The following is a 27,509-nucleotide window of genomic DNA, read 5'->3' on the forward strand; positions in this document are numbered from 1 at the left end:
CTCTAAAGATTTAAAAAATAGCCAAGTTTGAGGAGGAAGTAGAAGGGAAGAGAAGCTGAGCTCTTGTGTCCAGGGGAGATTTGCCTTAGTGCTAAGATAATTTTTCCTTCACATGTACTTGATTTCACTCAAATACAGATGAGATAAATTTCAAATTCAGATTTTGTGGTTTTGGTTTTTTGTTGTTTTACTCTAGAAAGCTAAGCTCTTAAGAGCTATAATACTTACTTACTCCTTCCTTTTGAAATTCTCCCTTAATTTTATGCTTCTCTCCCTTTTTAAAAAAATAATATTCAATTGTATACCTCTATTGGAGTATTTTTAAATTTCTTATTCTTTTTGCTTATCTGTATACTTCAAAGGCTTTTCACATTTATTTCCAGTAATGTTAAACCTCTGAAAGGACACTGTTGCACACTCTATTTTTACACCTTGTCAGGAAAGAGAGGAAAAAAGACATCTTTTTACCTTAAAGCACTAGGAAACCCTTATGTGCGGTTCTGGAAGAGCAAAAGAGTGCAGCCTGTTTTACTGTAGCGTGAGTGACCTGTTTTGAGGTCACTCTTCCTCATTCCTCCTACATTCAGCCAACCTTTTAATGCAGTCTTTAGAAGCACTTCATTATAAAACTGTTGGTTAGTTTCAGTAAAATGTTAAAAAGAAGTTGTTTGTAACTGCTGTTAGAAAAACGATTTGTTGGATGTGTTCGCTTTATGTACACACTCATACCTGAATTTTTTGCCATGCCCTCTCTGTAAGGTTTAGTTATTTGCCTGTGTTGTCCTTGTTCTCATTTTGTCTTTTAACTTCATTTATAATGTGTTTGGTAATGCCAGATTTGGCAGATAGCAGCTAATAAAGTTTTCCTTAATTCTCACCCTGTCCAGCAGATAATCTCCATTACTTCTTGTCTTTTGGCATGAAGTACCAGAAAACCTAATTTTGACGGCAGTGACTTTTTAATTTTAAATGCTGACGTATGTAAATCACTGAGACAAACGCCCTACAACATCATAGGAAAGGAAGTGTAAGGCTGTTTATTTTAGCCTTGCGTTTGATTTTCTGCTGTAGGCACGCTTTTTGAGGTTTATTCCAAGGTTAAGATAAAACTTGGCTTAATATTGCCCACATCTTTTCCTTTAATTTTAATGCTTGTTAATATACGGCTAGCAGTCTCGCTACTTTTTTGTGTGTATTTCGTGACTTGGAAACCTTTTCAAACATCTTTCGTGTCAGTCATTCAGAGCTGCTGCTGATTGCTGTTGGTAAAGTTTGCCAGAGGATTTGTCTTGACCTTTTGGCATCAGTGTTTGTCTGTTTAAATTACCACAGTCGTTGGTATCATCTGAGGACTGATCGGTGTGACATACTGCAGCCTCGCTACCTCTTAAGGCCGTTTACCAAGATCTAATGCTAAATGTACTTGAAATAATTACCCCTTAGGAATGGGGAACCTTTAAACTTGGAATATTAATACCCGTCATTAGGGAATGTATTCCCACCATCAGGTGGATTTCTCTGAACTGTGGACTGGATCTGCATTCACACCTTTACCTCTGCAGCCTGTTTGTAACTGCATTAGTGAAGGCAGAGACCTTTAGTTTCTAGCTGTGGGAGGTTAATGAATTACTAATTCTCCTTAAGGAAAAACTTCATCTAACTAGCTCCTTTCTATTTAGAATATTGTTGGCACTTACTTTAAAGTTCTGTTTCCTTTCTGGAAAGAGCGGGATATCACTGCTCTTCTTTTGAGGATTTTAGAGCTTTCTATGCAAACAATTTTTTTCCTCTTCTTGTCATATCTTCTGTGACTCTTCCAACTGAGAATACCTATTGGTGATAATGAAGTTGCTTTAGAAATAAACTATTTTCCTTAATAACAGCATGTGTTGATCTTTGAGCTCATACGTTGGTTTTTCAGATTCCTCTTTTACACTGATTAGTTCCATTAATTGAAAATATGAAGGATATGGGCATGTCTGGAAAAGAGCATTAAATCTGGATTACTCTTTAAGTAAATTTTCAATTCCAGCTTTCACTTGACTGTTTTGTATGGTAAAGCACCAAATTAAGAGTTGTAAAAGAACATCTGAATATGATATGCCAAAGATGTTTTTAACACAAGTGTCCATGGTCATAAAACATAGTGATTGTATTTACAGGTAGGTAACTAACTAAAAGTCTTGGGAACTATTGGTGTGCTTTTTAGATAGACTGACTGTCTAATCTGAAAAATTTCTGCCCTTTTTTTTTTCCCTCCAGGTAGTGCGACTGTTAAAAACCTCTCCAGAGAAACCTATAACATTAGCGATCGGTGATGGTGCTAATGATGTGAGCATGATACAAGAAGCGCATGTTGGCATAGGTAACTTACTTTTGTCAGAAGAGATGCAAATAAGATGCAAATTTTAGTAGAGGATTAGCTCATGAAGAGTGTTTATAACCAGATAAAATTCTAACATTTTTGCATTTGTGAATGGTGGTGTTAATCTGAGTGATCTGTCTTAGCAGAATTTTAGTGATATTTAAAATTTAAGGCTGTTTACTTTCAGAAGTCTTAGGTTTATTCAGAAGTCCTGCTTAATGCTGCCTTAAGAACAGCAATGATTTTCTGTAACTAGACTCAAAAGTACTCTGCTTCAGGTATTGGAAGTGGATGTCTCTAACTTCAGACATTGTCAGGTTTTAAGTTCCAATATAAACTTGACCTTTAAACCTTTCTTTGTGCTGCACTGCCACTGTTTGCACCACGTCTGTGTCACGTTAGAAAAGCCATTTTTGTCTAGTTTGTCTATGAGGAGAAAGTTTTCATTATATCTCTTGAGAGACTGTTACTGATTCTCAACTAAGCTTGGTAGTTTTCTCTATTTATTTTCTCTTCTGTTTTCTGGCCAGAACCTTCTTTTGCACTTTTTTTCCTGCTGTGTTCTATAACTGAGTACAAACCAAAACACACATGTGTAACTGAAAGGGGTACCCTCCACATAGTGTTTTGGTATTTCCTTTACTGACATTGTTGGATGGTGTTTGTTAGGGTAGCAAATGCTGAAAGTTCTTACATAAAGTATTGGTGCATCAGGATGTTCGATCTTGTCACTCTTTGGGATTAAAAAGATGTACGTAATGGTAATCATTTAAATCACATGGCCATGATTTTTAAGACCATGGGTGTAGCCTGCTAGAGAAGGTTACAGATAACAAATAATGCTTTATTCTACAGCTAGTTTGTCATCTAGCAGAGGCTTACTAATCACAAATTTATCCAAGTTTTTATTGTAATTTGTAGCATAGTAGATGTTACAGGTACACTGGTCAAAACTAGCAAGTCTTACCCCTGGAGAGTTGATGGAACCTTTAGATTATTTTTTTTCAGAACCAGCCAGCACTTTTAAGTGTCTGCTTTTCAGGAATCCTGGGCCACTTTTCTTCTGTAAGAGAGCATTTTTGCATTCTCTGTGTATGCTTATCCTAATCTTAGTAGTTTTTAGAAATGGATCTGTGTTCAGCTATGTCAAGTGACGGGCATTGTCAGCCCATCGGATTAAGTAATCTGCTGTTGTTAAGAACAGCATTGATTTTATTCTGCTGTTGAGTATAGGTCATCTGTTATTCCCAGAAAGCAATGTAAGAAAAACCTCTCTGAAGTAAAACATACTAAATGGATTGATAATTGACGACGAATTGATAGTGGTTTGCTTCATTTGGGACTTTTGGTTTTGTATGAGTGTTATTATTTCTGTGGCCTCCCATAAAGCTTTTCTTAAGCATAGCTTACAGAAATAGGCTCTTTTGTATTAGTTGAATCAGCATCAAATGAGCAATTTCCCTTAGTTGTGTCAGAAATAATGCCTTCTTTTGGAACTGAGATTGCTGAAGTCTTATAATGTCAAAGTGCAAGGAAACAGAACTGTAGCTTCAGATGTATGTTGTTGTTTTTTTTAAACTTTAATTTTTGTAATGTTTGGCCTGTTCTGTTTTGTTTCCCAAATATTACAGGTATCATGGGCAAGGAAGGAAGACAAGCTGTAAGAAACAGTGACTATGCAATAGCACGGTTTAAATTCCTCTCCAAGTTGCTTTTTGTTCATGGGCACTTTTACTATATTAGAATAGCAACCCTTGTACAGTACTTTTTTTATAAGGTAAGTCTTCAAAGAGTACTAGTGAAATTCACAGAAAAATGTGTAACTTCTTCCCATCAAGAAATTTATTTCAAATCTAACACTTTTGTTGGGAACAGGTTAAGTATCTCCATTCAAACATGTTTTTTGGGCTTTTTTGTATTTTATAACAAAACACTGCAAGGGAAGTGAGCACCAGGGGCTGAGATATCTCTGGGCAGAGCTATGGACATGGAGTAGCAGAGTGAGCTTGTTGGGAGCGTAAGCAAAATGCTTGATCATCAGTTTTGATAAGAAGTCAAAATTTGCTATCTTACTTGAAATATATCTGAGATTGTAGCACTGTCCACCAAGCCACCTGTATCTTCTGTTGTTTACTTCCATTTAAAGATAACAGCATGGTGCTAGGTTTTGATTTCTGTTTTGTCTGCTCTGATGCAAAAAGCTCGCTTGAGCAGAGCACAGTCTTTCTTGAATGAAATGTGGAAACTATTTTGCAAGGAAACTCTTGGAAAGAAACTGAGGGGAAAATGGATGGATTTCTCCTCCTTTAATACTACTTGTACTCCTCTAATGAGATGCGTTCATCACGTACATATGGTTAAGTTATATTTTTCAGGTTCATTGTCCCAAAGGACAAACAAAATACTCTCTCAAGCAAAGCATACTGTTTCACTTTGCCAAGTAAGATGCTGAAATGCTTTATGCTCTCCCTGTGTATTTTTTCTGGCTTGTAAGAGTTAGCAGTTTCTTTCAGGATTGTAAGGCAATTAACTGTTTCCTTCACTTTTTCTGTTTTTCAGAATGTGTGCTTTATTACACCACAATTTTTATATCAGTTCTTCTGTTTGTTTTCACAACAAGTAAGTATTGGTTGCCTTACATCTTGGTAAATGTGTATGACACAGTCATGGTAAATAACTAGAAAAATAGGAAAGAACTGCACAAAAGCAGCACAGATTTTACACTTAACAAATATTCAGCTTCATTTTCTGTATTTGGTAGCTTGATGTTACTAGAGGGTTATGTGAGTATAGCTTTTTTCCTAACTAGTAAATCCATGTAATTAATGATGTGTTGCTGCTATTAGTATGCAGTATTGCATTAGTATGCAATAAGTTTTAATGAAGACAAACAACTTTTTTACAAGACTCAAAATAATTTTTGTTTCTATTTTCAGACGCTCTATGACAGTGTATACCTGACTTTGTACAATATTTGTTTCACTTCCTTGCCTGTCCTCATATACAGTCTTTTTGAACAGCATGTGCATCCGCATGTATTACAGAGTAAACCTGTGCTCTATCGGTATGTACATCTTCCATAGTCACAGTGCAACGTCATTCAGAACAACAGTGGCATCTGCAGAAATCTGAATTTGCTATTACGCATTCCTACAGAAGTTTTATCTTTAATTTATGCATTTTTAAGTAACTATCTTGAGGGAGGAAGAACTGCAGCTACGTAATTTTCATCCTAAAAGTTAATTACCATGAGTATTTTAAGAGGAGCATCTTTTTATGTCAGTCGTACTAAGACTAGAAGAGAATTGAGCACTTGGTCAGCGTACATAATTGGCAGCCCTTCTCCTTCATTACATTCAGGAGGTGAAAATCGTTCAGACATGCAAAGACTAGGATGCTATGGTTAGGGGAATTACCACAAAAATGCTTTACTAAGAGGAAGTGATTTCCTGTAGAATTAGATGTCCTCCCAGTGGTTGCATGTTGCACTACATACTGCTTTTTGGAGGAAAAAAAAAGTATATATTTTTGTGAAAGAGATTTCTTTTAGATGTTTCACTTTTCTTAAAGGTCTTTAAAGCAAAACAGGGGGCAAGTACCAGGAGATGTGCCTTTTTCTTCCTCTTGCAATTCTCCCTTCAGGCAGCAGAATTCTAGTTTCTGCTATTCTGAATTTGACCTGTTAGAGACCCCTGCCTTTGATGATCCCTGCATAAAGCAGAGGCAAATCATGAGAGCTCAGAGTTCGTTCTTTGCCTGTAATTTATGTATTTTTTCACATGTCAGCATTCATTAAATGTATCTTAAAGCAGTTGAAAGCTACATTTATTCAAAGCAGTAGCAGTCATGCAGTGTGAATAGCTGATGGGTTTTATAAAGTTGATCTGAAATCCAAAATCTGTTTTATTTCTGCAGAGACATCAGTAAAAATGCCCATCTCGGGTTTAAACCATTTCTTTACTGGACTGTCTTGGGCTTCTTTCATGCATTTGTTTTCTTTTATGGCTCGTATCTTCTTATGGGAGAAGACACTTCTCTGCTGGGAAATGGCCAGGTACAATATCATAAGAATTACTCTAACACTGTATCTTTGGTGGTATTTTGTAATGTTTTGGGGTTTTTTTGAAAAATCCTTTGTGTTAGAAAAATCCAAGATTTTTTTCTTTTTATGAACTACGTAATTACCAGAGATGCTTTGTCAGTATTTGTGTGTGCTCTCAAGAGTAATATTTCTTAGTGCGGAAACTGTAAGACATGTTGCCAGAAAGTGTATGTCCATGAAGAACATATCTTTCAAGCAAATAAGTGTATTATAGTTGTCTTAAACTTTGTTTTATTTTGTGTACTGTTTTTGTCAAAATCATGTCATAACTTCAGTAAATGAGAATTTATATTCATTCCTTCAAAACTCATTTTGAGTTGGACTTAATTACAGTGTCCAAAAATGGCTTCTCTTTAGCATCTGTTATAAAATTAGGCTTAAATCTGGAAGATTATGAGAGTCTTAAAGCTTCCCTTAAAAATGTACTATTTTAATTACTCAGAATTTTTTAAAATTAAGTGGTGCAAGCTGCTTTGAAATCATAGATTTTATTCAATAAATGTTTTTAAGACAATAACAATGAAATAATCAAATACTAATTTGACTCTTTCTGTTTTAAAGATTATATACAAAAAAACCTCTGAAACTTGGATGAAACCATTACAAGCATGGCTTCCTCATTTTGCCTGGTTCTGAGTTAGTTAACCCCACTTAGAACAAGTAGATTCTGATTTTTCTCTCGTAAAACTGTTACGGGTAGTGATGCAAAAATATATTTGCTTCTCTCATTACACCATTCTTGCTACTGACATGAAGTGCTTGCTGATTCTTGCACAGCACTTGGTGGGGTTACAAGTTATGGCACAAGGTACAAAAAGTAGCATCATGCTGTACTCACAGTGATCACCTGGTGATAGGGAGTGGGTGCGAGCTCTGGAAGTTTAGCAAAAAATAAAAAATAAAAATTAAATATAATGGCAAACAGACAATGGCCAGAATGGTCCTGAATGGCTAAAATCAGAGAGGATGGGAACTGGTGGTTAGCATCCTTGCAGAGAAAGAAGCAATAGGGGGAATGGTGCAGCTACCAGGAGTACTATTTCATCAGGAGATGTTTGGTAAGAACATTAGCATAGTTGTACTTCAACACGCTGAGTTAGGGGTGTTTCATCCCTTGTTACAAATGTGTGACTTGGAAGTTCTTGTAAATTGATAAGGGACCTTCAGTACCTTCTAATGAAGTGAATTTACACTATGAATTGGTTTGTTTCTGGGCACCTGCGTTAGTTGTCAAAGCACCTCACTTCAAAATTACTTAGTAAATATCCACAAGGCAGGAACAGACTTTTTTTAATCGTGTTTATTAACATATGTTTAGTTTGGGGAACAGATTGTGTTCTATATATCGAGACCAGTGTGTTAATTCAGAGTTCAAGGAAAAAGTTCTTTTAATGATTTCTCATATAAATTAACCTTAAGATTTTTTTAAAATATATTTAGTGAATGAGCATATTGGAAAGAAAGCTTTCAGATGCCCTTTGGCTTCTCATGTTTTTTTGTGATGTGACTTTAGAAAAAAGTCTTAGAATTTATTAGGAGTTACTTTCCTACCGTCTCTGGATTTGCTGAAAGATGGTTATTAGAATTGGTAGAACTGTGTCTGGCAGTAAAATATCTACAGTACATCAGGTATGTTGCAGATTTAATGTGTGCCTGAAAAAGCCAAAGTTAAGGGCAAGAGAAACTCAGGTGCTGCTGAAGCACTTCATTGTAATAGTCCTCAAGAAGTGATCGCTTTGTGTGAATGTGAGATACCAGGTAGTGTCAGTGCAAGGCCTCATTTCATTTCCACTGAGTTCTCAGTTTGGAGCAAAGCAGAATAGAAGAGATTGTGAGTAATTTGTTAATGCTGGTGGCTTGTGAGGCTTACCTCAACACATTGTACAACAACTTGATCTTTTAGTTCTTTTTTTTTCTCCCCCCTTTTTCATGCTGTGCATGTCGTCAGATATTGAAACCTAACAGGCAAATGGTAAGAGTTTAGAAAAGGAGGAGATACAAAATATTGTATCTGTAACTTCACAGGTTTAAAGGATGCAGCATCCACGGTGTAAATGTGTTCAAAAATAAAATGGTGGCAAAAACCTGTTCACATTTTGCATTCTAACTCTGTGACCATTGAGAGCAGTGTTAGCAAGACACTTTCTTTCACAGGTCCCTCAGGAGGAGTAGTCTAATTTTACGTCAAGATGATTATTGCAGCAGTTAACAGCAAGCATGTTGCTTGTTAAGTATTTCTGTCAGCGTGAAAAGCAAATAGAAGGCTTTAGAAGACGTCTTATAACAAAGATCTTTAAAATTGTCAGTAAATCCAGACTCATGGCTGCCTCAGTTTTGTACCTTGTGTAAAGGTGAGAAGAGCAGCTGTGAGATCTGTCATCAGGCTGTTGGGATTTTTCTTGTCAGAGCTCTGTAACAAGGACTACAACTGTGTGAATCCCAGTTCATGCCTCTGTGCTGTACTAACAAATCAACTCCAGGATTACTTTGGTTGCCTGTCTGCATGTGGTACCTTTCTCCTTGCCTGCTTGGTTTGCTACTGGTAAATAGAGAAGTGAGGGTTTGGTCATAGTTCAGTGGCAAAAGTAGCTATGAAACAGCAGTGACTTCAGTGTCAGCACCCAGACTGCTTCCAGGAGCAGAGCAGTTGGACCTCTGATAGAATGGCAGCGTGTGTCTGAGTAGCATGTGTGTAGTTAGCTTAAATTCGGCATCCCTGCTTGGTTGTCAGAGCTGAGATTTTATTGTTGTAGAACTTGTTCAGAGTTTTGATAGTTTAATTTACATAGGCAAGAGAATACAAAAGTGACCGATACAGTGTGTTAGAACTGAAGCTTAATTGTGTGTTTGTTAGCCTTGAAACAAAGTGTCTTTTCCTTGGAATTTTATTTGAAAAAGACAATGGCACCATTATTTTTGAATTGTAAAATTGTGCTTGGGGTAAAAAGTGAACTTTCAGGTGATGCTGCATGTTGAAAATGATCTGGAAATCTTTAAACTCAAAGTGTTTTGCACTTATATTAAAGTGAATACCTTCCACCCAATATTTGCTTTCTATTGAATGTGTATACTTAACTGGGCAAATTGATACCTTCATTTCCCTATCATTTCATGTTACTGTTTTGGACTTTCTTCATATTTCATGTAGTCTTTGTGGTGCTTTCTTTTGAACTAAGAAGGAAGATGACTTGTGGGTTGTTAATTTTGCTCTCACCATAAGTTGTATTTTTTCTGGTAGTCTGTGTTGTATCCTTCTTGCTTTCTCACAACGATTAGTTGTCACAAGCTTTTGTCTGCAGACTTGTTTCATTAGTGTAGCTGACTTGAGAAGAATCTAACTTAACGTGAATGCTCTTAACCAATTTTTTTTTTCCTCCCATGATTTTTGCCATGCTGTTTTCTTAGATGTTTGGAAACTGGACATTTGGTACTTTGGTCTTCACTGTTATGGTTATAACCGTTACGATGAAGGTATGGTGTTATCCTGATTACTCTCTGTGTTTGGGTGTATAGGCAAATATGTAATAGAGCAATAATTTCAAATTTAGTCATAAGTTATACAAAAGTAATTGAATACTGAGGATTCCAGATAAGCTATTTTTCTGTTGGGTTTCAGTGGTGGTTAAAACTTTTCTTTGTCATTTTTGCACGTTACAACAGTACTTAGTGTTTGAGCTGAAGGTTCGTAAGTTCGTTCAGACCAGTATTTATGTTTTTCTGTGAAGTGGGGGGAAAAGGTAGTTCACAGAATTATCTTTGTTTTAGATGGCACTAGAAACTCACTTCTGGACATGGATAAACCATTTTGTTACTTGGGGATCCATTGTGTTTTATTTCATATTCTCCTTGTTTTATGGGGGAATTATCTGGTGAGTGATTCTTTTTTTTCTTTTGTTTTTCCTTTCTATAGCAAATATGAAAAATGATGAAGCTGTGAAAAAGCACTGATGTCTTATGTTCTATCATATCTGAATTTGGTGACAGATGTCAGAAAACAAATTTGTAAACCTAGAGCGGCCACTTGCTTTTGCTGATTTGTTCAGGAATGTGAGCAATGCTGCTAAGCTGTCCTGTGCTCAGTGACAGGAATTACTCATCTCTGAGAGTCTGCAACTACACAGGCATTTTTCTTTTTAAAACTTAGATAGGTTCCCAAAGATGCTATGTAATAGGTAAATGTTTGCAACAGAAATGGGGTTTAAATCTGTAAAGTTATGTATTTTTGCTTGTATTTTGGATAGGATGGTGACTGATTTTCTGCAACACAATTTAAAACTAAACCAGAACGTTTCCCTCCGAAGTTCGGTACCCTCCTACCCCAAAGCTTCGTTGCAGGACAGGTCCAACAGATTGCTATACTTCTTCATGGAGGCCATGCAGCTGCAGCTCTGTATTCTCAGAGACTTGCTGTGTGATACAAAATAAGATACGCTTGAACCTGCCTGTGCTGTACTTCTGCTTCTAGAAGTTTCTCTTAGTAATTGCCCATTCTTTTAACTTTTCAGGCCATTTTTACATACCCAGGACATGTACTTCGTATTTGTTCAACTGTTGTCAAGTGGTTCTGCTTGGTTTGCCATAATCCTCATAGTAGTTGCTTGTTTGTTTCTTGATGTTGTGAAGAAAGTGCTGTACAGACATCTACAACCAACAAGTACTGAAAAAGCTCAGGTAATGTTATGCTTTTGTATCCAACTTAATAGTTCAAAGAACACATTTAGTAAAATCTGTCTTGTAAACTAATTACTTTCCTGTCATACTTAATTATCCTCTTACATAGCTGTCATGTTTAATGCAGAAAAATGTTCTCATTTCAAGAGAAAGTTGTTAATTTAAAATTACAAAAATGGGAACACTATTTTACAAGGAAATAACATTTATGTTTAAGTAATTTATATTAACAATAGTAGAATTATTTATAAAGGGGTCACTCAGCCTGCAGCTCTATGAGGGGATCATACTACGCACCTTTGTACTGCTTTAAAGGTGGTAACTTACTCACATTTTTCTCTAGGTATTAGAAGCTCTCTTCAACTATAACTGGCAAGGAATAGTTCTTAAAAAGTGATGAAAACAGTACTTTAAAAAATTACTTTAGTAGGACTTGCTTTAATTAGTATTACATCTTGATCATATCATATGTCATGTGTTTGATTGTTGATTATGTACTTAAAGATAATTACCCATGTGGTATTTTCATAAATTCATAGGAGAGGTCTAGAGATAGGCTGTGATAATAGAATCTCCCTCTTGCCTGACACAGGCTACAAAAACTCCTTGGAATCATTCTGTTCAAATTAGGGTGTCTTTTAGGTAGATGTCTCATGTATGTTTGAGTTTGTCTTCTTTTTAGTGAGGACTGTGGAGAAGTCATCCTGACCCATTGCTCTAACAGTTGCTGTCTCTGCTTTCGGTTCTCAGCATTTTTTCTTTTTACACTTTTCCTGTTAAACCGAAATGCCTTCTAGTAACAATTTTTTGTTCTATTCATGGTTAGGTTTGTGCTCCAGTTAGTTTTCTGACTGATAAGTAGATCGGACTTGCATCTTTTGTCAAAAAGGCTTTTTTCCAGTCCCTTAATCATTCTTGTGTTTCTCCTGTAATCTTCACCATTCTTCAAACTCATCTTAAATTTTGGATTTCACCAGTTAACACACTATTGCAGCACAGCATACATCAGTGCCAGATATGGAAATAATGGATCCCCCAGTGCTATTCAGTTTACAAAATAATATTCATCAATAACCTATTAACTTCTGCATCGTATTCTCCTCTGCAAGTGATTCTGTTGGTTTCTTCCAGGTCGTTGATGAGGGGTCAAATAGCATAAGGCCAACACAAAAAAAAATTGAAAGTAAATGAACAATCCAAGTGACAAAGATATCCCATATACAGTTATGTTCTGAAACCAGTTAGCAGTTTTTAGTCCGTCTGTGTGCCATACTGATTTTGTGCTGTCCTAGTTGCTTAATCCAAATTCACTGAGCTGTGTGCCATACCGAACTCTTAACTGCATTACATCAATACTGTTACCTTTAGCATCTAACCATGTCATTACTTTGATGTAAGTGCACATTGATTTTCTGAAATTATATTACCCTTCTGATTTGTGAGTTTAAAAAGAAAGCACCAGGTGATATATTGCCTTAATTTGCCTAGGATCAACATCATGCTGACAAACCTTTTGGTAGCCAAACTATGCGATTAGTTTCTTTTCAGAACTGTAGCATTGGCTGCTTTTTCCAGTCTTGGAATGTAGTAGCAAAAATCCAAAGAGAATAACTACTGGCTTTCCAAAAACTGTTCAACTAGACCTGATAAGACAATATTGCACTTTCTAGATTAGAGTCTTGATTTAGGAGAAATTCTAAAGGTAGTGATAGTTACTTGTCCATCTATTTTTTTTCCTTCAAAAAGTAATGGCAGTATGTATCAAACACTTCCCTTCCGTTCTGTACATCAGCTGTTTCTGTCTGGCAGCATATCAGTATGGCTGTTGAGGTTTTCATGTTCCCAAAGTGCTTGAATTAAAACTCCCAAAGCCCGCATCCTTTTCCCCTAGCCTTATCCGTATACTTCTTGTTGCATTCTGTTGTTTTCTCTATAAATTCTAAAGCACTTCTGGGTTCGGTTTGCTCCCATTGCAGTTGTGCCATCAAGGACACAGTCGGACGTTTTATTTTTAAGCAGAAATCCTGGTGAATGTCTGACACCTTTCCTGTGGCTATAGCTTCATTCATAGCCACGGGGATTTTGCATTGTGCATCTCTATTAGTAGTTTTGTTTGGATGTTCTTCTTCTTTATTCCAAATCAACTTTGACATTTGACAGTGTTGGCATTAGGGTCTGTGTTTACCAAAATCCTGTCTTTTTCTGAAAACGCTTAATTCCTGATACTGCAAAGTTGTCTAAAATCTGATTTGACCAGAAATGCTTCAGCAGAGCTATTCAGTGGTTTCTCTGTGTGTGTCTGATAGTGAAATCAGAGTTTAAAATGTATTTGCAAAAAGAAAGCAGCTGTTAGTTCCTTTGTTGAGGTTTAATCTGTTGAGATTTTCCCCACTCTTCCTTTTCATGGGACAGTGAGTCCCACTGAATTTCATTGGCTGCTCTTGTAGTGAGGACGTGTAGACATAAGTGAATGTAAACAGGTGATCCACTTAGCATGTTTGTTGTCAAGAAGTGACAGAGCACTTCCTTTATGAATGAATATACCTCGTGAGATTTGTTTAAAATTTCTAGTAAATATTTTTCTTTCCAAGAGAATGAGTTTGAAGAATGTCTTTGTCCTAAAAGCTAAGGGAACTTTGTATATTCCCTTTTTAAATGTGTTTTTTGTAGTGCAGGTGCACCCTCTGTATAACTGAATATTTTTAATCACTCGTTTTTAATTGTAGCACTAAATTAATATATTTGCACATTGGGAAAGAAAAAGTTTACAGTTACTAAGTTTTTATCAGGGCAAGAGAAATTGTTACATGAACTCGTCACTGCTTTTTAAATCACAGCTGTTGAAGTTATTTGTTTCCTTCATCATTTCTCCCCCAGTTCTAAAATACTCCCAGGAGCAGTGAGCAAAACAGATTTCTCAACTGAAAATGCTTGCCCCTATCATTTTAATCTTTCAGAAACTAAGAGCATGCTGGTTGTGCATGTTACCCAACTCAGTGCTATGAATTCACTGTATCTGTAGGCAGTCTGCCTTGCTCTACTGAGTATATAAGGAACTTGATTTTATGTCTTTTATTTATTATACGGTCATAGCATCAATCAGTCTGTCATCAGTTACGTGTTACATGTAGCTAAGTTATTCACAAGAGAGCAAAGACATTTAACTGGTATTAGAGAGAAACACTGGAGAAATCCTGCTAAAGATAAACTTCTAAATGTGAATATTGTTCTGTCACAGCAACTGAAAAAGAACTTGTTCCATTTTGGGAAGTTAAAAATTTGACAGGCAAGCGTGTGTTGACTTTTATAGAGGGATGAATTTGGTTGACTTTGCCTTCCTTAATGCACTTAGGGTGCATGTGTGTAATTATTTTTTTGTGTTCTGTGTGGTTTTTTGCTGGCCATAAAGAAAATCCATCTTGCGATGTTTGACTTTGATGTATTGCCCTGAAGTAGCTTCTGGGTAATTTCTGACTATAGGTCTGTTACAGAATCATATCAGAGGAGGTGGACAGTAAGGTAAATCTGAATCAAAATAGAAATCTTTGGATAATATTAATCGCAGCACTATTGAGGGGAGTAGGTAATACTGGATAAAGGTGTCTGGTAAAGTATAGATGTAAAAGTGTATAGGCCTTTTTTCTCAGTATGAAGCTAAGGTACACTTAAGACTGGTTCTACCAAACAATAACTGGCTGTGATCATCCCAGGAGCTGTCCTGAAGGTACCAGGCTTGTGTTCTGTATATGATGTGTATTCCACTTAAATAACAATGTCTTGTCCTGTGTCTTTCTCTTAGAAAATTACTGCTGCTACCTACTGACATGTATGTTCCATCCCTTCTCTGTCCGATTGTAGATGTACTCCAACAGAGTTGCTTTAAGCGACGAGTTCATCGCACTGCAGCCATTGTCCAGGGCAAGGAATCAGCTGAGCAAAATTAGGTAGAGTAGGAGGGGCAGTTCCTTGTCAACTCTTATGCATGCGAAAGGTGAACTAACCAGTGCTGAGAGAGATGGGAAGAGGCATGAATATTAGTGGGTTGAGGGCAATATCTGTAGCGCAGATACATTCAGTTTGGTTTTCTTGGCTTTGCTCTGTGTTTCTGAGCCAAATGCTTCCCTAAATAGCATGTGTTTGACGTGCTTTTTTGTTTGGTTGGTTGTTGGGGTTTTTTTAAGGAAAAAACATCCCTAGCATGATGCTCAGCTTTCAGAATACAGATCTAGCTACTCTTGCATCCATTTCTAAATAATCGCAGTTTCTAGCATGGTTGTAATGCTTTTAATTTCTTTAATTAACAGTGCTTTTTGCATGTTGGATAATTTCAGCTCCATAAGGCTGTGCCAGGACAGTCCACATATTTCAGGCAGCAATTTCTTGCGAGTTTGCCCATTCTAATTTGCTTTTACTGGTGTTGAAAGGGCAAAAAATGTTTTAAGTTTGGGTACGTACATATGCTTGTGCAGCTGAGGCTTTTTGTGTTTGTTTTGTGCATCTATAAAGTGAGTGGTGTTTGTTTTCAATGTGTATGGATACATATCCCTAAAGGCATTTGGATACAAAGTTCTAGAAAATAATTCAAAAAAAGATCCAAGTGTACATGTGTCTGTGTAGTTGAACCATGATGATTCTGCAATTCTTGAAATGCTCTGGGTTCAGGACATGAAATACTATCAAATGCTGATTCTCGTTTGTAAGACTGCAATATTCATATGCCTCAATAATGTCTCAACCTGTTTGATGTTTTATCCCACCCATCTCTACTTCTGTATTCTGTAGCAAGAAGTAATGCAAAGAACTGATTCCTTTTAAATATTTTTTAAGGTGACTGTGTTGTTTAAAAACATGAAGATAGGTCCTAGGAGAACCGACCAGCCTACATTTTAGGGACTTAATTGCTGTTTGTTTAACTGAGGGAAAATAGGCGACAGGAAGCTGACATGGTAAATGATTAGCAGAGAAGTTTAAGTGGTTAATTGAAAGAGATGACACAAGCCCTTTTAATGGGGGGAGGAGAGATTAAAGCTTTTTATTTCCTCGGAGAGTGTGCAACACTTTTGCAAGGCAAAACTTGAAATGGCTGTTGTGTTTCGCTGTTGCTTGTCACGCTCTGAAACATGTCAGCTTAGATTTCCACACACCTCAGGGGAGGTACTAGTGGAGGGGGTTGTTTTGTTTTCAATTCAGCACTTAGTAGCTTTAAAACAGGAAAACTGCAGTGTACCTCTTCAGTTTTAGCAAACTTAGCAACGTATCAGCAAGATTCCTCTGCAAAAACTTCTACAAATTAGCTTTTAAAATTCTTGGTTTATCAGTGTCATGTAAATAAGCCACCTCTTTAAAACTTTGGATAAATGTATTTCCCTTAAACCTCTGTTTTCTCACGGAGTTATTGAAGTTAATCACGTGGTGCGTCATATCTACACCACAGGTTTTATAACAAAAGATTCTGTTAAACTTTCCAAAACTAAACACATTTTTAGGCTTAAAAACTGGATGGTGAAGGAAAAATAAAGTTGTCTAGGAATGCAGCACCATAGTTATTAAAATACTAAAAATCAGAGAATACCTGCTAACTGGAAGGGATTTTCTTCAGATTACACTTCTAGAAGGGGTTGAAAAAATGAAACATTTGGTTTGTCATGAGTAACAAATGATTACGCAGGTCCAGTTCTCTTGTACATCAGAATCTTTACACCTGAGTTTCTAATAGTAAGGTACCTGGAATACAAGCAGTAAGTGCCTTATACTATGCAGTGGGAATTGTAAAGTGCAACAGGAAAGAAACAAGGATTTGAGTTTCTCTAGTTCTTTATTTGTAGTCCTCAGGCAAAATTTGGAGTCTGTCCTGTAGATCCTTGTCTAAAACAAGAAAAAGGAAGATCAGTTAAGAGACGGAAACTAATGACTTCACTGCACTAAACAGAAACTCATTTGGAGCAAAGACCATGGGTTAGTTTCTGTGGTGTCCAGGGCAGCTGTTTTCTAAAAAGAGTAGAGCAGAGAAAGCAAGGAAAACTGTAGGAACATAAAACAAAACAGCTGCTTGGTGAACACAGCTGTAAGCAGGTAATTCTGTCACACCTCATTTGTACACCTCACCCGGTAACTGCGATCTTTGTGAGTGCAGAATGCACGTAGCTTGATGAACGGATTTGGGCAGTTTTTTCTTATTTGTTAGACTTTTATTAAAAAACCTCAAAAGGAGTATAGCACCTTGTAAACTCACATTAAACTGAGTTATGCCTTGTTCTGCAAACGTGCTTACTGTTGTGTTGATATAGAAAAGGAACCTTTTATATATACCTTTATGAATGCAAATTAACATACAAATATGATATTATAAGTAAATTTTATGTCTGTAGGCTCAACAATGTGAAAAAAGGTCAAGTTTATATTAAATACATTCATGATGTAAATGTAAGTGTTTTGGGGAGTGCCTTTAAGTGTCAATGCAGTTCCTCTAAGTCAGAAATGCAGTCATATGTGTGCTGCTGTTAAACTCTTGCCTCTGCACTTTACTGTCAGTTTTGTAACTTGGGATGAAGAGGAAATCGGGCAGCACAGGTCAGGTGCAGGCTTTGTGCTTAACTGGAGACCGATGACCGAAAGAGCTACCTCTGTGACTGTCTCGTGTTCTTGGAACATGTAAAATATCTCTCTTAGGGTACTCACTGGGCCTCGTTGTATCGCCTTTCAGTTTTTTCTTTGTAAGCAAAGTGTTATGTGTATTTATACATGTCTGTGCTTTATAAGAACTGTCAGAAATCTTAAGACACATGTGAGAAGTGTTGCTTGGACTAATGCTTTAATTAATAGTGTCTTACCTTTGGACAGTGTGTTAATGACTGTAACAATACGAGAGAAATGTAAAACACAAACAAGGGTTTTATTTACAGGGAAGGCTGTCAAGGCATAACATTATATCTGAGACTCCCAAACTGTAGCATTGCATGGCCAAGACCCTGTTCTCTCCCCATCTGTGGGCCCACGAGTCTGTTATTGCCTTGCTTTCCCTCCATGTCTGTACAGATCTGCTTTCCTTGGCTGTCTCCAGGACTCCAGACTCCTCTCCCTAGCTTCATGGCTCTCATTACTTGTCTGTAATTTTTCCGCTAGTTACTGTCTCATAGGACTCCCCTCCTAATAGCTTTCATATCTGATCTAGCCCAGCTGTGTAGAAGTCAACAACAGACAGGTTTCTGTTCCCTTTCCAGCATATGTTTTCCATCAGGAATGTATAATTTCCAAGGAGACTATTCAAGTCTTGCATTCGCACTGGTGAAGTATACCAGAACATCTTAATATGTTAAACTTTGAACAAGGGTAATCTCTTCCTTTACAGGTTTGTGTATTGTGTTAGCATAGTGTGGTCCTGATCTGTTAGCTGATCCACAGGAAAAGGGAATAAATCACAGGAATAGGGAATAAATGAGAGAAGAAGAGACTGTTTCGTGTTTATCTTCAGTCGCAAAACTGCACGTGTCCTTAGCTGAACATACTTTCGTCTAATGACTTGGAAATGATGAAATACTTTGGCATTTGTAGGTTTACTTGATTCAGAGAGATGAAGAGTAGGAAAACTAGAAGAATCATAGAACGTTAGGGATTGGAAGGGACCTCAAAAGATCATCTAGTCCAGTCCCCAAGAATGTTGAAGTCATAAGTGCCAGTGAAGTTGTTAGACGTCAACATTCTTCTATTTTCTTGTAAAATTTGAAATCTGTATTTTTTGAATTTTAGTATACAGTATATTAAAGTTTAAAGAAATTGAGCTTTACAGTAGGAAGCAAGTTTTAACTTAGTTGTGGAATGGTAATAACCATCTCTGACATATTTTCTGAAAAGTCCATGTGGCATCAGACCCATTAGTGGCTAGGGTCTGGGCTCACTGCATCCTGCAGTGCTCTTAACTCCATTTATGGGATTACATACCCTTCCTGTTCAACAAAGTCCCAACTGCATATTTCAGTGTGATTAAATGTTTAGTTGAAATGTCTGTCTTGTGGCATATAGAATATACTGTAATAAGACAAGCAAACTGAAATGGTCCTTTCTATTAGAAGGGGGGAAAACAACTAAAACTCCAAAATCTGAAACAAAAATCTGAAAATTTGAAATATATTTCAGATTTATTTGGTTTTCCCCTTTTGTGGTCTATGGTGCGCAAGGAGACTGAACACTTCTAATACTTGTGCACTGATAAACCATGTGTGATCCACCAATTAACTTGAAAAAATTGCCTCTTTACCTTGTAAACGTGCCTTGTTCTCTCAAGAGCAGAGCTGTAAAATGAGAGTTCGTATTAAAGTGGTAACTGTTTTAAAGCAATGCAAGCATGGTGCTTTATAAGATTTGTTGCTTTTCTGTCCTTCTAGATGGAAGAAGATAAGGGTTCAGTCAGCACAGCATGTGACTTTGCTGAAAGCAGGCACAGAAGGGAGGACAATAGGCAACTGCTAGATCCATCTAGCCCACTCGACAGTTCTTACGTTCACTAGGTAGTACCCCCGCTCTACCCTAATGTGTGTGTGTATATATATTGATTTATATATATCATATCTAGTCAGTCATGGAGCCATCTCCAAAATACCCATCTTTTTGAAGTCAACAAGAAAGTTTGCATCATAGTACATGGGTTTGGTTTTTCCTTTTTCAAGCTGAATCATTCTTTTAATTCTGCACTTCAGTTGCTTTTTGATTTATTACATGAAATGGGCCATTATCGTGTAAAGCATTGTTTATCGTGATACTGGATCTTATGAAAATACTTTGTTTACAGCCCAAATATGAATGATTTCTCTCTATACTTACTATTTTTTTAAATCATTCTTTCCTGCTTTTTGTTTCCTGAGGGTTTGTTTCAGGTCTCTAGAGACCATTATGCCTTACTGTGCCAGGTTTTGCTTTGATATAAAACTGTATTCATAATTGTCTGTCACAGAGAGAAGAGGAACTCTTTGGCATAATATACGTTCTTCCTTCCAGGTAGTGGATATAAATATAAAAAATCACGTTCACCAGGCAATTATATACTGTATATCTTCACTCAAAATTGAATTTATTTTCATGTTGTCCTCAATGGTTTCCTAATACTACTTTGCACTTAACTACGGGTTTGATAAAACATAAATTTTGTTTCCAGGCTTATGTAAGATCACATTTGCTGTTTTTTTAAAAAAGGATCATAATAACTTTTCCATAAATCATGGTTCAAGCATGATCCTAGCTTTTTGTGGGTATCTGACTTGAGAAAAACAAATGAGGTTAGAGTGAAGAGGTGACACCAAAATCCAGAGCTGAGGGTTCACTCCGTGGAAGCTGGTTTGGGTTACCCTTGATTCCTCTTTCTGCCAGTCTTTGAATAAAATCTATGGCTGTGAACTCTCAGGTCAGCAGATTCTATAGGGGGGAAAAAAGAAATAGTCTGGTCCATCTGATCCTACAGCAACCACTGTAATACAACCTTTTGCAGTAACTTCAAAGGTATTACTTGGTCTGCATCAAGGTAGTGGGTGGACTAAATATTCTTTTTGAAGTCCTGAGTGTAAGAATGCTGAGAGTTTGTTGCTGTGAACACAGCCATGAAAATCACCGGGTGTGCAGCAGGGAGCTTACTCTCTGGCCTCCTAATCGGAATTCGTTCTGCTCTGCGTAATTTCTTGTCTGAGATGATGCGAGCACAGTGGAGGTCAAATTTGCTAGTACTGCAGTGCTGCAAATTGTGCTGTTCCTAGTTATGGTATCTTCTGTGACAGTAGAGTTGTGACCAGATGTGATGGTCATCAAATAAGGGCATTCAGGCACTGAAGCTCTCAGCTGTGTTATGTTTTAACAAAAACCCCTTTTAGACCTGTCAGTTGCAATGCTTCTGCTCCTGTCTCTCAGGTATTTACAGAAGCTCATTGTCATAGTGAAATGTTGCAGAAGACCTCCCAAATGAGTGTGAGTTGGTCACAAGTGTGTATTCTGCCTGCACTCATTTGTGGCCTCCAAGGTGCAGCAATGGACTCAAGGGTTTCTGTTCGTAATGTTTTCCGTAAGTTCATGGAGCGGTTAACTGACAGTCCTATAAGCATGACCTTAAGTGGTGTGATGGGAAGATCCAGAGGGACTATGGGGAATCTGGAACCGAGCTGAGGAAGGGGCATGCATGGAAACACCAGTTTTGCCTGTGTGCTCCCTCCTTGTCCTACCTGTTTGTAGGATTTCCAAATGCTGCTTGTTTCTGTGAGCTGCCTCTTCTTTGCAGTCTAGTTCTGTTCTGAAGCTGTAATCTGTTCAGATGCCTGTTTTGAGGAATTAGGAAGGAATGTGTCCACTCATAGTAAACCATTTGCATAGGAAAGTCAGGTTCTTTGCTTTCCTTGCAGTGTTGGGCAAGTGTGGTGGCATCAAAGAAATTGGGGTTGGAAACCAAAGTCTTTGGACAGCAGTCAGTGACCTTTGATCACACGGTGAAACGTTGGGGGAAGCTCTTCAATGAGCTGTGTCCTGTCATACACTAAGATGCCTCCTCCTGGGTTTCTTCATTCACTGGGGTCTGAGTGAGGTGAGGTTGATAATGGGTGCCTAAAGCCTGCGTGTTCAGCATTCGTTTGGCAGGATGCTCTCATGGAGAGTTTCAGATTAAATTAAAAAGCATCCCCACATTCTGCGTGTTTATTTCCTTTTGGAAAGGATACTGAAGTTAGTTTTGGATATTCTCTCTCCAGCAGTGCTGGATTTCAGTTTGATTTTAGTTGACCGGTGTGCAAAAATAATATGAAGGAGCATACTGATAGATGCCACTAAACTTAAACCCATACGTCTCTGTATTACTGGATTCATTTTGTTTGGGTCTTTTTCTCACCTACAAAGAATGAACAGTAGCAAGTTTATTGTGCTAATATTGAAGTACTCTTCAAGCTGGCATGAACACAACTGAACCTTTCTAACATCAGCCTTATTTGCATTTAGAGAGAAGATATTCACAGAATCAGGAATGTGCTTTTGTTCCTTACCAACCCAAGGGTATCCGTCGTAGTGATACAATGTAAATTATTATAGGAAGTTGCATTCTACACTTCCTGAGGAAGAATTATTACTTTCGATCGGGTTGCTGCATTGTCTTCTGCAGCCTTGGTCTAAAGCTTGCTCTTGATAGACTTCCCATCAAGTAGGGCAGAGCTGCCGCTTGTATCAATCCTTGTTCCTCTGCTGGAGTTCATCTGGGCATCACAGCTTAAGCTGCATGACACTCTGCTCCAGAGATTCATTACCGCTGTAATGCAGAGAATCGCTAACTGCTTTATTTCCAACATTAAGCAGAGATGGTGCTAAACGATTTCCATATGCTCTCCAAGGCTGTGTGCAAACCTTGGGAAGATCCAATTATAGCATATATAGACCTTAGGAAAGGAAATGGTGATGTTATTAATCATTGTACTTCTCCTATAAAATTGAGCAATATCCAACACTCTAAGAAAACCTGCTTTTCCTGAGTGTTTTCTGAGAAATCTGTGCTAGATTCTGTGCATACTGATTTTGGTTTCTTTTTTTCATGTCTTCCTTCCAGCTTACTGAGGCAGGTTCAGGTATCAACTGCTTGGACTCCATGTGCTGCTTCTCAGATGGGGAAACAGCATGCGCATCTGCTCGAAGAATGCTGGAACGACTGATGGGAAGGTGCAGTCCAGCCCGGGTCAGCAGGTGTGGCATTTCTCTCAGTAGCCTTTGCTGCAGACGATTCTCCTATAAACTGGAACCCAATGAGCCTGCAGCGATAGCTGTCTAGCAAACCCGCTGCAGGTTTTGCTTATCTTAAGTAGGAAATACAACTCTTTATTGTACTTTTTTCATCCTAAAAGATTAGTTTCTTGTTTCTTTCTGAGTGCTTTCTTTTGGGATGGGGAGGGGGAAAAACAGTTTTCAAAATATTTCTGTTAAAACGTTCAGTTTGGCTTACTACAAGTTCCTGTGTTGTATCTCTCGTAATTTCTCTTGATTTGTACATTCTTCTCTTTAGAGAATCAAGCCTTGCTGCTGTTTTTGTTCCTTTTTGTGATGATTTTTTTTACCTTCACGAATCAGGAGTTGTTTGTAAGGTTGACAGACTTTTCCCTTTGGTTCTTGATGTACAACCTCCAAATATTTACCTTGGAGCTTGTGTTACTCCTGAATATATACAAAAGGCTCACGCTCCCCCCCGCTTAAATACGACTTCACTGTTAGAAGGAGAGTCATTAAATCTTTCAGCCATTGATTGATATGAAGATGAAATATTTTTGTAGTATAACTTTTATAGTCTATTTCTAAAATCAGAGTAATTGAGAGAACAGAGCCATCAGGTTCTGAGAATTTTAAACGTCTTTTTGGTTCTAGAAGGTATATTGTCAAAGTCATGTGTGCCATTCCAAGGTATGTGCTAAAGAAACCTTCTTCCTTCCCAACCCTCAATGGGGTAAAAGCATGTTAGAGTCATCGAATATGTCGAAGGAGCTGTACTGCTCTTGCAGTCAGCGTAACTGAGAAAAGCTATTCCTAAACCTGCTAATGTGCCATTCCCCATGTCCAAATAAAGAGGGACAGCTAACAAACATGGAAATATTTGGGGGTAGAAATAAAAATAATCTTCTGTACATCGTAATATCTCGGTCCTGAATGATATCATGGTCCTTCATTGGTCAAAAGGCAAACCTGAAAAAAGTTGCTCTTCACACATTTTCAAGGAAACTCAGTTTGTATTTGAACAACTCTGTCTCTTTTGGTTAAAGGCTGTGATATCATTCATGCCGTATAAAACCTTGTGTGGGCAATTTTCCCTGACGAGCTTTGTCAGTTCTGGTTCTGCCTTTAGGTATTGACTTGTCTGTAGTTCATCTCTGGTTTGAACTCTTGTGTTGAACACGGTGTCTGTAGTTACAGTCCGTTTCTCTCTTCTGGCTTGCTTATGAAATCTATTCAACGTTTCTTCACATCTAGGGTGTGCAAAATGTTTCATTCCATATGAAAAATGAACTGTTATGATTAAGTACATTTTTAATTCAAACTCTTGCTGTATAGAAAGCGGACATGATGTATAAAATAAATAATTTAATAGAATTTTTAATCTACAAGGTGAGCATTTAATTGGTCTAAAAAGCAACTTTTTGGTAGAGCTGCTCTGAGTTTTCTGGTTTGGGTTCTTTTTTTTTTCCACTTCTCTGTAAAACTGTGTTTTCCAAATAAGGACCTTTTCATGCTCCTTTTTTCATTTGTTGTTATCTAATTAGGGCAGATTTTTGATTAACATTTGCCTTAGTAACATGTAGTCTTACAAGGTAGGTATTCTGTGTTTTATTTTCTGCAATGCATTTACGTTTTTGCAATTTCCTCTTCTTTCCACTTGATTTTTCTTTCTTTAAGAATATAAAAATATTTACTGAAGATAACTCATATTTGACAGAATATTAAACAGTTTTTGAAGACTGCTTTTCCTCAGGTTTCTTGTCTGCTTACCTCATGTAATTTTCAGATGAAATCCCATCTAGCTGAATAATCGTAGAGTTTGGTATTCTGTGTAATGAATATGCAAAACTATCTTGGTGCTACACTAAGGGCTTGAAGTTCTGTAGTTTTTGCTTCTGCCTCTGGTTGAAAAGACTGCACCACCTTCTGGTTTCACTTAAATTTATGTACAGTACAACTGGAAAAGATTTTAATTTCTGTTTAAATTTCGGTCTTGCTTTCTTCAATGACTTCAGTTCCTTCCACTGAGCATTGAAATTGAAACCTAGTCCAAAAGGCAAGGTACTAAGAGTCATTTCTCCTGTACGATTTCCTGCTAACTTGTGAAAGTCTGTCTGTATTTTTTAATGAGCTGCTTTGATTTTTACCTAAAGCTGGTGTCTTCAGAAGCTTGCACAGTCCCAAAGAGGATGGGTTTTGGGGTACTTGTGCTTTATAAAGTAGCTTCTTACTCAACCAGGAGGTAGCTGCAAATTCTTTTTGTTGAATGAAGTGATCCTGATAAATGCAATGACTGGGAGAGTGCTGTAGAGTGAAGAGCACTGTTTGAAATAATGTTTCTGTAGCTTGTGTTGCATTCTGTGCTCCTGATATTCTGTCAAATAGGATATTCTGTCAAATATGAAAACGCAAGATCAAACATAGTATCAAATTTTGATAGAAACTTTGATGAATTAAAGTTGTACAAATGCTTGGAGTAGCGTGCCACAGGAATATAGTCTCTTGTACTTAATTTACTGCTTGTAAAATGTATTCAAGAAGTGTTTTCTATAGCTTCATTCACCAGTTAGAATATAAAATGTGTGGTGTGGTATGGTAAAGTGCATTTTTGTCTGTCTGTTCCATTAAATTGTCTGTCAACTTGTCAGTCACTGATATTCGAAACCTGTTGGATCACGTCCATGTGTTGTACAGTAGAACTCATTACTGAACTGTTCAGAACTCCCATTAGTGGTATTTGTGTCAAGGCACCGCATGTAAAAGTTCTAATGAAACAGCAGATTTCTGACAGAGGCAAATTTGGAGGATAAGTTTGTTATATTTTGGTTTCCTGCCTTCCAACGATCTATTTTTCACCTTTTCACATACAGTCCTATAATGTTGTTAACCAGGAATGGTATTTCCTTCTAAGTAGTAATTTGTCCTAAAGAGACATTGCGAGACCTCACCCTAATCAAAAGACATGTTAGGTAGTTTTCCTGATGCCTTACATTTTTACCTTAAATTTGACAGTATGAGATGAAGTAGATTGATGGCTGTAGGTAAGTTTTGCCTGCCCACACCTTCAGACAGCGTGGAAGTTTAATGTGAGAAGAGCAGTACCCAGGGTTACCACGGGCAGCTCTGTGTACTGCAGGGCTCTGCTAAAATGACCTTAGGCGACAGCAGATCACAGCACTCTCAGTGCCTCCACTTACACTTGCAACATTCACAGTATTAAAACTGCAGTTGTAATACTGGCATATAAACCTCTGGTCACTTTAGTTCAGTGTGATGAAAAAAGCCATAGCTGTGAGTAAACTTTGCCAGAAACATAAACCTAGACTTGTTAATTACATAGTTAGCATGATAAATTGCAGGTGCATACTTGGAATCAGTAGATTAGTCTTTTAAAGGGTTACATCTGCCTAATCTCCTAACTTTTTATCCTTTGCTTTCATAGACTTTTCTCCTCACCTCTAGCTTATAAGTTCCCAGTCAGCCAAACTTTTTTTTTATTGTTACTTTAGATCATGGAGTTCATCGGATCCCTTCTATGCCACCGACAGAAGCATCTTGACTCTCTCCACAATGGACTCGCCCACTTGTTAACAGGGACAGTTGTAAATGCCTTGTGGAAGCCATGAGGTGCTACACCTGTAGTAGGTTCTGAAGCGAGTTCAGTTCCATCCCTGCCCTAGAAACGACCAGCATGACTTCTAAATGCAAACAGTGGCTTGTCTGGTGGCCTAGCATAAGTCATCTGGACAGAAATCGCTTCTAGGATTTTTTTCTAATTATAGCCACAAATTGATAAAGATGTATTTTATTATTTTTAAGGACCACTTTTACCTCTGACTGTTTAATCTTTTTTGTTACCGTACGAGCAGATTGGAGTCCTGCATTTGACACTTGAGCTGTCACTGTAGTGACAGCTTTCTCCTCCCAAATTTGAGTGATCCAATAGAACTGAAATTGCACAATGAAACCTGAAAAAGTTGCGGTTTCTGTGCTTGACCCTTCACTGCAAACACACACATTAATTTTGAGCTGTCTCTTACAGACGCTGTCTTAGCAGTTTGCAAATCAGTTTTGTTATTTCCGTGGACAGTTACTGTATTCTACAAGCAATCAGTTTAGTAATTTTTGAGAGTTAAATAGAACTCAAGTATTTATGCTGGTATACGAATAGAAATATCTTAGCCATTGCATTGGAAAACACTGTTAACTTTGTCGAGTAAGTGATTTGGAATAATAAGGGATATAAGAGTTCACTGTTCTTAAAGTAAAATCCAGAAGCCAGTCGTCTTCTCTTCTGCTCTGTTTTGTTAACAGTTCTTGATCCTGACATGGAAAAATATGTAAGGATTGGTGGTTTATGCAGAATTCTCACTAGCATAAATTTTATTGAATTATTAATCCTTTTAAAGTTGGGGAATTTTTGCATGTTTTAATTCTTTTTAATGTATTTATATTTGGTCATGTTGTACTTTGAAGATACAATTAATGCTTAATTATCTTCATATATCTGAAGGATCTGAGACATTGATGGCAATGTTTTGATACCTAAGTATGCCAATAAAAACGAATTGCACAGATGGAGCTTTGAATGGTGCATCTTGCAGGTACAGCTGGTGTCCCAGTATGAACGTGGCTGCATGGTTGGGGCTGGGTAGCAAC

At 37.4% G+C, this 27,509-nt stretch overlaps 1 protein-coding gene across 1 annotated transcript in view; it reads left to right on the plus strand.

Moving 5' to 3' along the window:
- ATP11B (ATPase, class VI, type 11B) overlaps positions 1–26,703 on the plus strand; it is a gene marked incomplete at its 5' end in the record, with an annotated part of 31,557 nt that extends 4,854 nt beyond the window's left edge. Inside the window, 10 exons of the mRNA XM_010187195.1 lie at positions 2,263–2,365; positions 3,997–4,142; positions 4,925–4,984; positions 5,302–5,429; positions 6,281–6,419; positions 9,873–9,938; positions 10,233–10,336; positions 10,973–11,138; positions 22,699–22,832; positions 26,360–26,703. Of these exons, the coding sequence (XP_010185497.1) occupies positions 2,263–2,365; positions 3,997–4,142; positions 4,925–4,984; positions 5,302–5,429; positions 6,281–6,419; positions 9,873–9,938; positions 10,233–10,336; positions 10,973–11,138; positions 22,699–22,832; positions 26,360–26,441 (1,128 nt within the window). The remainder of the gene's footprint in view (positions 1–2,262; positions 2,366–3,996; positions 4,143–4,924; positions 4,985–5,301; positions 5,430–6,280; positions 6,420–9,872; positions 9,939–10,232; positions 10,337–10,972; positions 11,139–22,698; positions 22,833–26,359) is intronic.
- Between the last annotated feature and the right edge of the window lie 806 nt (positions 26,704–27,509).

This window comes from Mesitornis unicolor, unplaced genomic scaffold, assembly GCF_000695765.1.
Source record: "Mesitornis unicolor isolate BGI_N332 unplaced genomic scaffold, ASM69576v1 scaffold53956, whole genome shotgun sequence".
In the NCBI taxonomy this organism is placed as follows: domain Eukaryota; kingdom Metazoa; phylum Chordata; class Aves; order Mesitornithiformes; family Mesitornithidae; genus Mesitornis; species Mesitornis unicolor.